Source organism: Colius striatus, chromosome 1 (genome assembly GCF_028858725.1).
Source record: "Colius striatus isolate bColStr4 chromosome 1, bColStr4.1.hap1, whole genome shotgun sequence".
NCBI lineage: Eukaryota > Metazoa > Chordata > Aves > Coliiformes > Coliidae > Colius > Colius striatus.
Genome location: NC_084759.1, coordinates 85,375,126 through 85,388,339, shown reverse-complemented (window position 1 = coordinate 85,388,339; position 13,214 = coordinate 85,375,126). Strand labels below are relative to the sequence as shown.

Sequence of the window (13,214 nt, the reverse complement as noted above, 5' to 3'; positions counted from 1 at the left end):
CTATGCTGTTGTAACTACTTTGATTCTATGATTCATCAAATCAGTGTGGCAAAAGGCCAAAGCAGTGGAACATCTTTTCACTTAGATACAGTATCAGACTACCTGTTTCCTGATTAGATTGTCCGATAGTCAGATATTCAGATTGCGTACTCTATAGGACCATGTAATATCATCTGGTGTCTGAAATCAGCAATTGAAAATTCCTTTTTGTCCCTCTCTGTAAGAAGAGCTCCAGAAGTCTGAACAGTGGCTCTTACTCAGGAGCAGTCCCTGGTTGGGGAAGGCGGTTGCCTGCCTAAAATGTATTAGGATTGTCTACAGAAACCTCTGAGTGTCTGTACATTATACTTCAAGCAAGGCTGTGTTCACTTCAGTGTAAAGTTCACCAGTTTCAAACATTCATTTCCTGTTCACTACAATTTATGCACTTTATTAATGTTTCCTGAAAAAGAGCTGCAAAACTTAATCTTGCTTTTGCTCTTCTTGTGTCTGCTGCTGTAAATCTTGCATAACTTTCTGCACAGTGAGCCTATTTTCAATAGAAGTGAGAAAGAATTACTCCACAGCAGTCATGTTTCTTGCCCAGTAGTTAGTGCACTCATCTGGGAAACAGCAAGTTGCATTCAGATTCCCTGAGGCAAGAGTCCAAGACACTCCAGTTGTCTTCTTCTGGACTTTAATCAGTAAGTTATTCTGCAAAAGCCTCAGTGGAAGACCTAATGTTCCCTGAAGCCCTGAGTCAGTAATTTTTAAGATGAACTTCTGTGCTTAGTGTGTCATCTGTATCGATTTTTGGTGACTGCACTTCATGCTTGGTATGCAGGAACACTGAATTGTCCTTCAAGATTCAAAGTGCAATCAATAAAATAGGTACAGTAAGACACTCTGAATGTTGAGGAGCACCTAGCTCTTCCCTATAAAAAGCCCACTCTAAGAAGTGTTGACATCTAATTTAGTCACTTTAAAATGCAGGTACCTTCTTGCTGGGTGTCATTGTGTCTCATCCTTATGCCTAAAGAATACAGTTTGAATATACACTTAAGAAAAGTTGCTCAACACCATTTCATATGAAATCTAGAGAAACCTAGTGTCTCATACATCCTATACTTCATTAATATTTTGTGTTTTGCATACATAGAATGACAAGCCTTTTGCAGACAAACATTTTTTATCTTAGCTTCTCTTTTTTCCCTATTGGATTTTCTGTTTCTGCAGTCTGTTCTACTTCTTTCTCTTCCATTTCCATATTCTTCATAAAGTTTGGTAGAGGTGTTCTCTTCTTTTTCCTTTCTTCCTCAGAGTTTTTTCCTCATTGTTTCATTAATTCACTTTTGATATTGTATTTTTTCCTCCTGCATTATCAGCCCTTTCTACAATTTCCTTTCAGTATCTCTCCATCTCCTAGCAATTTTTATATAGAAATGGTCTCTTGAAGAAAAACAAGGATTTGTTGCTCTGTCAGAACAGCTATGGTAGTCTTTGTGATTACTTAAGAAATAACCTAATATATATATATATATATTTAATACATTGATGGGAAAAAAAATAAATGTTTAAAATGTATGTTCATCATTCCCGAAACTTTTAAAATGCTTTCATGATTTGTCAAAGATAGTAGCAAACAGCAGCTTCTCCTTTTGTCATGGAGTTTAACCTTGAGTTTCTTCAGTATTTCAGAGGTAATCCATAAGCCTTCTGCATCGATCCTCCTGCTGTGGTTTATGTGCATAGTCTTCATCATATGTAGATGTTCTTAGGAATGGAAGCAGAATTACTCAGAAAAAAATGCTAGACATAGTTTCAAAGTCAGGTATGATAATGAACTCATATGTTTGAACTGATATCTAGTGTGTGAATTTATTGCCAATTTTAGCACTATTCCTAGACAGTCTGCTACCAAAAAAAAACCACCCTCAATAAACCAAACATCTCTCCAACACTGATTGATGCTTGCCAAATTTGTTTATAGTATTTAGGCTCTCTGAAAGTCAGGGTAGGTTTCCTACTAGTATTATAGTAATTTCTTTTTGACATTTACAGGAATCAGTCTCTCATGATTTGTAAACATTAAATGTTTTTTCTAAACTCAGACTGATTTTATTTGCCTTTAAAAACAGTGCTTCATATTACTTGTATAGTATAATGTTAAGAATGGTATTTTGACATAAAGTAGTAAGTTATTGAGATCAGTTACTATATGCTGTTGGTAGTCTTACTGTGTATCTAAACCATACTAGTATTTTTATAATTAGATTTTTCTTTTTAGACTGACTTAATCCATTTTTTTTTTTGTAACTGCATCAAAATACAAACAGTACTGTATTGTCGATATTGCCTCATCTGAAATGTTGGCTGAAAACTCAAATATTTAAATTGTAACTTACTAGAAATAGATCTAATTAATATACTACTTTTAGAAAACTTTACATACAGAAAGAGAACATTTTTAGTCATGTTTGTTCTACCGTAATTTCAGGGAAAGGAAATTAACTTTTTTTCCAACTTAAATTTTGCAGCTCACAGTAGATAATGGCAAATAATTTTAAAGAAAATAAACACAAAATGAAAAATAGTGTGCACTTATGTTTAAAATAATTCTTGTGTCTTTCATTTATCCTTCAGTAGCTTTCATGTTCAGCCTAAATTCATAGCCTCTGTTACATTTTTGTTGCCCTGGCTTTGTGGGTATCTCCTTTTGAGGGTGAGGAGCAGGGAAGAACAATAGCATGAGGACATTAAATGACTAAATAAAGATGGGAGATAGACTCAAATCTCTTCTTGGTTTTGATGTTAACACACTCTTGTATTAGGTTTGTATTGCTACTTGTATTGCTATCTTCCATGTGTCCATCTAATCTTTAACAAGAAAAAAAACCACAACAAATCCACAACCTCTCTTACATCGTGTCCATGTGCTATTTTAAGTATATAATTCAATTTCATTGCTAAATAGTATTTACCTGTTTCATCATGAAGTATTGAGTCTGAGTGATTGTGTGAAACATTTGAGGACAGGCACTGCACTATAGAAAATACCTTTGCATTCATCATAGTCGTCATTAAGGTCATCGTTTTCAAGGAATAAACACATTGGAAAGCTGTTATATTTTAGTCTTTCTTCTGTAGATACCAGTGTTTTCTTTTAGGTATCTGTCTTCCAAAAACATCATAGATAGTTGGGATGGTGGTTTGGCCCTGACTGAATACCCACCAAGTCATAATATCACTCCCCCTCGCAAACTGGATAGTAGAGAGATAAAGCAACAGGACAATGGAATGAAGTTGGAACACAAAAAGTTCCACTTAAATATACGAAAAAACTATTTCACTGTGAGGGTGACAGAGCAGTGGAACAGGCTGCCCAGAGGGGTTGTGGAGTCTCCCTCCTTGGAGGTCTTTAAGACCCGCCTGGACATGTTCCTATGCGACTTGATCTAGGTGAACCTGCTTCTGCAGGGGGTTGGACTAGATGATCTCTAAAGGTCCCTTCCAACCCCTACCATTCTATGATTCTATGAAATATAACAAGAGATTTGTGAGTTTTTTAAGAGGTTTAGACAGGAGTGTGGAATTTGTATCTGGATGAATATGCCACACTCCTACTTGAAAGTAATAAAAAACATTGAGACACTAGCATTAAGTGATAACTACATAGGCACAATGTACTGTGAAAGCAGTACTCTGGGGGAACTTTTATCTCTCATAGTATTTTAAACCACTATTCCCTTGCTTATGAATTACTTTTGTTTTTATCAGATATTTCCAATGCCCTTTCTCTCTCATTTCACAAAGGGGTTACTTTGAGTAGATTCCCATTTGTATAATCATCATCTCTCTATGCATATTTAGACTCTTTAACAATTGCTTTTAATACTGAGGAGCAGGGGAGCACAGTTTACTTTCAAACCTACAAGGGCACATCAAGGAGCCCAGGGTGGGGATTTTCAAAATATAAACCTGGGATATGTTTCCTTGAATGGTACATTCTACATTGAACTAAATAAACAAGGCAGCAGATGGGGAATAGAACTAGAAATAAAGGGTAGCTAAATTTTTTTGCTAAGAAAGAAAGGTCAGTCATGCTAGACTTGAAACTCCTACTACTTCAGGATCCAGATAACAGGGAGCTTTCCCTATTTACTTCTTGTAATCATGTTCCTCCAGATAGATAGATAGAGCTTTGCCTCTTTCCTTTAGCTTTGTTGAAGCTCTTTTCTACCACCTCCACCCTTTCTCCCAAGGCCCTTTAATCAGAATTTTTAAGTGGAAACAAGTGCCATTCATTAGCTTTCCTCCTGGCTTCTATAAAATGCTGGAATTTAGGCTAGGTGACTTTCTTAGCTGTAGTGAGGTGCTTGTTTCTGTTTAGAGTGGCAAAGTGGGGAGGAGAGAAGGAAAGTGGCATTAAAAAGAGGTCCTGGAGAAAAGCAGAAAAACTTTGCCTGCAGTAAGTTAAAAGAAAAGGAGAAGTAACAGAAATGATATGAAGTAGTATGAAAATACTTTTATTGTAACAAGTCACTTAGTTGCATGCTAGTTACTGTCTCTTTAATTGTAAGAGTATTGAAGATATATATAGGATTTTTTTTGTGTAAGTAAAACTAGAGCAACAACAAAACCGTAAATTTTCTCTTGAAAGGAGATCATAGCTTTTATGATCCAAATGTGACTCCTTTCTACATATGCTGATGCAAATTAGATCTGTAAGTCGTTCTTTTGCAGAATTATTTTATCACAGCCCAATTCTAACAGCATTAAAACATTAGCTAGGTGTTAATACAACTTAAGAAAATTAGGCTATTAAATCGTGCATGGTGTTTCTTTGTGATGTTCATAATCTCCTTAGTGTAATTATTTTTTTACCAAAAGCTACCTAAGTTATAAAGGTTGCTTTTTTAAAGGCCTATGGTACTTCAGAAATGAGTCACTTCAAAAATTCTGAAGGAATGAAAACAATACATCCTGTGACGTTACAGTTTCTTCAGGTTTGTTTCACTTGCTTCCTTCAGAATTATCCCACTGGAATGTATGTTTTGTTTCTCATACTTTTTTAAAATTTGGACCTTTGCAAGATCCTTTTCATGTTTCACTGCCATGTGCATCTTAGAAGAACTAACCAGGTTCATATAGAACAAAGTTACTTGAATGAATTAACAAACTTTCTTAAGAAACCAACTCCTAGAAATTATATTTTTTTCTTCACTACTCATAGAATTCATGTGGGCTATTTGGTTGTAATATCTATATCTACATGCATGAAAAGTAGCTTTCCATTTTTCACAAAGATTTAGCAGGTGATATCAGGAAAAATGAGGGTAAACTTTGAAAATATATCTTGAAATTGTGTATTGCTGATAGTGGCTGTGAATAGGAACAGAACTGTGATGGGATGGAATTACTGGATATAATTGTCTCCTGCCTCTGACTTTTGTTTGTTGTTGCTTGCTTTAAGTTGGATGATAACCTGTTGCTTTCTGTGATACCTGTGGCTTGTTTTATCAATTACTTTAATGTCTGCATAGAGATATGTCTGAATTTGCTTGGTATCCTCCAGATTCAAATTTCCTAAACTGGTTGATCTATTTCCAACATGTAATTGCTTGGGTGGGAAGAAATTTATTACTAGTTTCCTTGCAAATTTTGAAAAATTCCAGGTTTGGTGTCACCCCTTCCACCTCCTCCCCCCATTTTTTTTTTCTTTCTGCTAGTTATATGAAAGAACTGAAGGTACAGAAATTACCTTGTTTCATCATCAATTTTGATTTTCACAATATAAAATTTATCCATTGTAGCCTTTAATCTTTTCAATTTTGGCTGTCTGTGATCTTCTCAAGTGATACAAGATCTGTGCAGTTTTAGCTGATCAGTGATGGAGTTCAACATTTTCTACTTAACTCTAGCTTTGTTGAACATGCATATACTTGTACATGTTCATGGAGTGGTCTGAAGACTGCTAGCTATTTCTCCTAGGCTTTACTCCCTATCAGACATTAATCAAGCTGTAGATGTGAGACAGATTGCCTCTCTCTTTGTATGATTCAAATGAAGACAGAGGATCAGTATTCCATTTTATTTCTTTTATCTATTATTTCATAACTGCTCACCCCTGTATTTAAAACTCCTTAGAAAGCTAATAATAGTTTCTGTAATTGTGTTTCAGTGTTGTTTAGGGGATTTTTGAAAGCTATTTGCCACATACCACAATTCTTAATCTTCTAGGCTGTAATATCTCCTGCAATCATACTTGGCAGTATTGCTGCGTAAATATACCCAGTGAAACCTCTAGACGCATTGCACTGAGAAGCTGACGCTTCAAGCTGACATTATGACACTTTTATTCTGGTGATGGTGCTACTGAAATGTGTATAGTCAAGTATGCTTTCAGCAAAGAGCAAATATGGAAAGTTAAATTCCTTTTGGAATAGGGAGAGCTTTTTGAAGTTTTAATTTTTTATAAATTAGGTTGATGCTTGTCAGAGCTCAGTTGCTGAATGTAGCTATATACTTTTAAGTTGGCTTGCAATCTGTACTGTGTTCTTTATATAAAATACTAAGAAAATTTGTAAGAAATTTTGGTAAATTGCTGAAGCTTGCTACTTCGTTTTTATAGCTGTGGCTCAGAGGGTTCAAAGTTTCACCATCTGTATTAAGCATAAAGAAAGCTACTGTGTGTGCACTACACTGGCACATACATGCAGTGAAACTATTAAGCGTGCAAACTCAACCAAGGTGTTCTACAATGTGATGTTATCTGAAACTTTGCTATTTGAGTGCTTGGATGGTGGTGTGGTGTTTTTTGTTGGTTTTGTTTGTTTCATGCTTTGTTTTTTGTTGTGGGTTTTTTCTTTAAAAATCATTATCCCTATGTCTTATATTGAGAATCATACCTCTAAAGAAGATATGAAAATAATTTTCGTGGCCTATCTGAACACAATAATTCAAAAATGTCCTCTTATGTTATGCAATTAACAAGTTAGATCAAACTGAAAATCTAAGCAATTATAAAGATGTCGGAAGATAAAAAAAATTGTTATTCCCCAATTAATAGTTCTAAATATTATTGTTCTTGCCCAGTGGCGTTCTGATAGGTTGGAAGATAGCATGTTCCTGTATATAAATTCTTGTATCACCAAACAAGTCATGATTATGTGAAGGTAATATGTTGCTCTTGGCAGCAAAGGTATGATTTGCTGCCAAGATCCCTGCAAAAACATTTAGAGGATGGAGGTAGTCCCTTGGATATTAGTCTCTTCTTTCTTTATCCTTAAAGCTTTGTCACTGAATAATCTTTTTACCCCATAGTCTCTGTAGTATTTTTGTAACGCATCCTTGCAGAGCTTTTGAAGAACATCATAATAAATAGCTTTGTGGTTACTACATTGTTCTCTTCGCTAAATTTGATTTAGGAGCTTATGCATTTTATGCCATATGCCAGCCAAAAAGTGTTAAATTTGGAGAGAATAAAAAGTTGAAGAATATCTGTATATCTGTTGAGAAAGGCATAGGAGTGTGGTGGGTTGACTCCAGTTAGCAGCTGAGCACCCACACTGCCAGTTGCTTACATCTCCTCCTGCTCCCTTGTGACAGAGGAATAATAAAATAGGAAAAGGATAAGCAAGAAAACTCATGAGTTGAAGTAGAGACTGTCTAATAAATGAGGAACAGAGAAACAAGTGATGCAAAGGCAGTAAATCAACCTGTCCCACAAACAGACTGTTGCTCATCCAGTCTCCAAGCAGCAGCCATCTTGGAAGAAATCACTTTTACTCCAATATTTATTGGTGAGCAAATGATATAGTGTGGAGCATCCCTTTGGCCATTTTGGGTCACCTGTTCTGGATACGTCCTCTCCCAGCTTTTTGCCCACCCTCAGCCTGCTTGCTTGGGGGAGTAAGAGATGAGGAAAAAGAAAGCCTTATTCCTTTGTAGGTAGAGTTAAGCAATAACCAAACAGTTTGTTTGTTACTACTGTTTTAACTGTAAATCAAAAACACAGTATTATACAGACCACTTTGAAGAAAACGTTAACTCCATCCTAGTCACACCAGTACAAGGAGGGTGGAAAAAATTCTGCAGACGCAATCTGTACTTTGGAAATGCCTGTATTTTGGTAAACAAACCAGTGTACACAGAGTTAATGTATCCATGACTACAAACAGACATTATCACCTTAAGTTTCCTCTCCCTTCCCTGCCCCCAACCAAATTTGATATCTTGAAGTTGTTTTGAAACCTCTATTTTTAATTAATGTTTGAGAACCCCTGCATAGAGAAGTAATACACCTTAGAATAACTTGATTTACAATGTAAATTGCTCCTTGCTCAGAACAAAAAAAATGGACAACACAGATGCATAGCTAGGAAATTACTAACATAAATGTCATTTTTCCTTTGCTCTCTTGACATTATTACGGTATGGTATTAGTGAATGTTTCTGACATAGATTACAACAACGACAGACTGTTTGAAGTGAACTTTTAAAATTAAATAAAAATTGAAGTAAATCTGTCACAGCTATGTGGAATGTTTTAGTCTGCGTAAATAATAAACTTGATTTATCTGTAAGTAAAATTATAGATTTAAATGTTTTCTGATTTAGAACACTATATAAAAGTCACAAATAGTGTAGTTGTTTTTGTTTATATTATGGTCATTAATTACAGAATACTTGATTAAACTTCTTTTCCCTAAGAGTGCTTGATAACAAATGTTGGTCTCCTAATGGATATATCTCACATGAAACACTAAAGATGACAATATATTAACATTATTTATATTGTAATGTGCAACTGATAATAAAATGACTCTGACAGTGCATCTGAGCTACAATTCAGTTTTGTTTTTTCTGTCTTTTCCTTCAAAAGCATTTAAGTTGTGCCATAGTGCTTTTCGATCAGATGAAACTTGTGATTGAGCTACATACAGCTTTATACTATGCATTTTCCTAAAGCTGTGTACATTCCCAGATCATTAATTTTTTTAGCCTTATGGTGGATTTCAGTCAAATATAACAGCAAGCTGGTGACCTCAGAAGCAGTTAAATTCTTGCAAGTACTGTAGGAACTGAAAAGCTGGTGGCTGGAGAAAGGAGGAAGACTGCAAATGACATAAGCAGTTACCTGTCTTGCCATGAGCCAGTCTGTTTGCATGGCTGCAGTACATGATTGTTCTCACCCATGTGCTCTTCAGGACTGGGCAGTGACGGGAGTGTAGTGCTAAAGGTGACAACAGGCAGTTTGGGAAAGTGAGATTGTAGGTGCTTGAGATTTAGTAGAGAAGAAATGTGGTTAATATCATAGTGAGTGACGTGGATGAGTACAAGATACAAAGCCATTAGAACCCAAGATTCATTACTTCCAGCACTGATTGAACAAGTTCTTTCACTGAGAAAATTAAAAAGCAGTAGTGATGCTAATGGATAGATGTAAAAATATATCATGAAATCCAGTGCTAAAAACCCTGAGATTTACCGTTTCGTTTATTTTTGCTTCAGGCCAGACCTATTTGATTGGAATACTGTTGCTTCTCAGCAGTCACCTATACAACGATTAGACCATGCATTCAACATGGCCAGGAAACACCTGGGCATAGAGAAGCTCCTTGATCCTGAAGGTTAGTAGAAATTGTTCTTTCCTCTAGGTGAAAAAAAAAAAAAAAACAAACCATACATTTGGTTGTAAATTGAGTTTTTTGCACAAGAGTGTGAAATTTTTCAAGACAGATTATAGACTGAAGCAAAGTCCTTTGCTTATTTGTGTTTTAATATTACCTGTACTGAAATAGCATAAGAACTGTTGGTATGTGCATGCTTCAAAACAACTCTTTCCATCTTTGGGGCGAGAGTTTTCATTTGTATGCACTGAATTAAATATATTTCAATAACTAACTGGTTTCTATTTCAAAGATTTAGAGCATCTGCAGCTTTTTTGTCTTCTGGAAGGATCATGAGTTCAAATTACCTTTTAACATATACTCCCCAAAAGTGTATTGAAACTCTAGATACTCATATCTTTAAAATATGAATTATAGATCTATATATTCAGATTCTATCATGATAACATGATTTGTATCACTATGATTTAGTCTTGTGTGTAATGGACTTGCCTATTTTATCTTTATCATCTTTTGTACTTCCTTGTGCAATTGTTTGAAAGGTTCCTTGCTTTTCACATGATCATTTTAATTTTGTCCATTTCTGAATATTCTCCGCCCTCCTTTCTGCATTGCTGAAATTCTAATTAATTTCTCCTCAGAGAAACATTCTTTTAACAAGATGATGTTGAACAGCTGTTGTATTTCACTTTTATGTATGCCTTTATGTATACACTCTGTCTTTTTCCACACCATGATCCATATGCTAAATTTTCATGCAGTTTCCTGTTACGCCAGTAGGAAATGCAACTGAATGGTGAGTTACATGAGTGGTGACACGAACCAGAGTTTAATGAAATGTAAAATTGTGTCTAAAACATAGCGTTGGATCTCTTAAAGTATTTTAAGGCATGTCTCAAGAGTGAACTAATAAACTTGTATCCCATACATTTCCCTAGGAGAAATAGATGAAAACCCATCTGGTTATACTGTAGTTGAACCTTATAAAGCTCACTGCTGTCACATTACTGCTTTGTAGAGTGAAAAACTGCTAGAGGAGATGGTTTATATCAAGATGGTAATATTTTACCCTGTGTAGAATTGAAAGAGGAGCATTTCAAGTAGTGCTCCCAATTGGAGCAGCAAGTAAGATTTGAGAATCAAAGATGACAGGGACTTGCCATGTCATAGGTGAAAGCTTTGTGAATGCCTCTTGAGCATCTGTCTCACATGCAGTCAAATAGTTCCCCTTGTACCAGAAATATGTGGAGTGTCCATAGTGGCACTTGTGGAAGAAAAGCACAGTAAAACCAGTACAGTATTGCTTGCTAGAGTTCATCTCGGAAACTGAATTTGGAGGAAAAGACTTTCTACATGCTAAGGCATGAGACTGAGCTTGTAAGCACCGAATGAGATTGGAATTGAAAACTAGATTGCGCAACTGAATAGATATAGTCACAGTCTTTGCTACAGTTGGTTGAACTTTCTTCTTAGGATAGATTACTGAATAAGTTATTTTCTGAATATAAAGGTCACTTTTGATTAGACATTTTCTTCTGACTTTGGCGAACATGCTTGCAGTTGTTTATTCAACAACCAAAATACTCTTAAATGTTGTTGATTTTCCAAATGTCTGCTGTAATTATTTGCTATTCAGTATTGTACATTGTGGTCCTTGACACTTCTTTTTCTCTCTAAAAAAACTCTGCAAACTTTTCCAAAGAAAAAGTAAATTCATTTGAAGACAGATGAATTTGTGAAAATATGACAACTTTGTTTATGATAATTAATCTATTCCTGGACTGAAAAGTAGAATTACTGGTGTATAAGTGAGGAATCTTGTTTGAGGGTTCCAGCATACTACTTCTGCAACTTTGCTTTGTATATTTATCACCTCTACTATTTAGAAACTCAAACATCTCTTAACAGCATCTTGTGTAACAATACTAGCTTTTAATAAAATCTGAAAGTGCTACTATGTAGAATAAAAAGGGAATATGCATTCAGTGGTGAAACGATATTTTAATGTAACAATAGTTGTCAAAACAGAACATGTCATTTTTGAATACTTCAGAATTTTCTTTTGTTATTTAAATTTTTGCTGTCTCAGTATTTTGAAAATATTATTCATAAAGGACACCACCATTCAATTAAGACCTACTCTTCTGCAACCTTATTGAGTAGTCAAAAAAGAAAGATTTTGGGGTTTAATCTGTATTCTGAAGTTACTGATCGATACATCTTGAAATAGAAGACCAGCAAGGCCATCCTAGTAATTCCATTCTGGAAACTAAATTTTATTCAGAAAAGTGTTGTCTGCAAGAATAAGATAGGAGCTTTTTTCAGCCCTTGCCCTTTTCTGTTCAGAGTTGAGAAAGCTGACCCTATTCCACATCAAAAATTTGAAATGTACATTAGCATTTGTTCTTTGTTTTATTGTTGATGGTTTGTTTTCTCCTGATGTTAAAAAGGTTTGTAGAAAAACATAAAGGACAGGTTTCCTTTCTCTCTTCTGTCGTGGAAAAGCAGTGAAAGATTCAACTCTATTCTGGATCCAGGATTTGAATGTACATTATGTAAGTTTGCTGATGGTATTAAACTAGGAGGAACTGTGTACTACCGTGAGATCAGAGAGGTCTTAGAGATCTGGATAGATTAGAGAATGGGACAGTCAAAAACATAGAAAATTTAACAAGTGCCAGATTCTGCATATGAAGTAGGAGAATCCTGGTTATGCATACAAATTGATAGTCCTGCAAGGGCCTTTTCCAACTAAAGATGTTCTACGATCTTTTTGATTGAATCTTGCTAGTGACTGAAATAAGAAGGAAGAAAATAAATAGTGGGGGAAATTGATGGATGGTAGAAGGTCTTATTTAGAAGAAAATTATAAAAACCTAGACATTAGTAGACAGGATTCAGAGGGAAAAATGTGTTTGCAAATGGGAATTCTTAGGCCAAAGTATGGCTACATAACTTACAGTGACCTTTTATTCTAAGACATTTATGATTATGCAGCTAAGATACTTTAAATCTTGATAATGCTGTCTGTTATCTGGTCAAAGAAAAAAAAAAATTTCCCATGTTCAAAATTATTATTTGTGAACTTCCAGTCATGTCCCATTTGACTGAAAATGTCACGCAATGAACAAACACAGGTCATTTTAATGTTTTTTGTTCGAATTTGAATGCCAAAGCTAGTATGTTGAAAAAATTCTACTGCAATTATGGATTCTTTTTTTTGTTATGTAACTTCATTATCTTTAAAGAACATTACTCTTGATACAACTAAGGAAAATGTTCAACTGTTTTTTTCATGTCCTTGTGATGACTATTGTTGTGTTCTGGATGTAGATTTGAGTTGCTGACTTTTGAAAATGTTTCGGTTGACTGTTTTCAATGTTTCAGGTTGTTTAACTCTGCTCTCTTGAATGTAGAATATTTTAGATATAAAGAATGAAACCCTCTGAACACTTTTAATAATTATAAACCTGAAGTCTTCAGCTCCCTGTGTTCCTCATTTGTTGTTCTAAGCTGTTGTTACATGAGGAACAAGTAGTGACAGAGATATATGCTGTCTTTTTTTGGGATGAGTTCACTTAACTTAATTTCAGCAAAAGACAT

The 13,214-nt window shown here is 35.0% G+C and overlaps 1 protein-coding gene across 9 annotated transcripts in view; it reads left to right on the top strand.

Annotated features, from left to right (window-relative positions):
• DMD (dystrophin) overlaps positions 1–13,214 on the top strand; it is a 1,219,670-nt gene that overhangs the window by 397,270 nt on the left and 809,186 nt on the right. For all 9 annotated transcript variants that reach the window (XM_061999893.1, XM_061999885.1, XM_061999868.1 and 6 more), the window contains exon 7: positions 9,493–9,611. In XM_061999893.1, the coding sequence (XP_061855877.1) occupies positions 9,493–9,611 (119 nt within the window). The remainder of the gene's footprint in view (positions 1–9,492; positions 9,612–13,214) is intronic.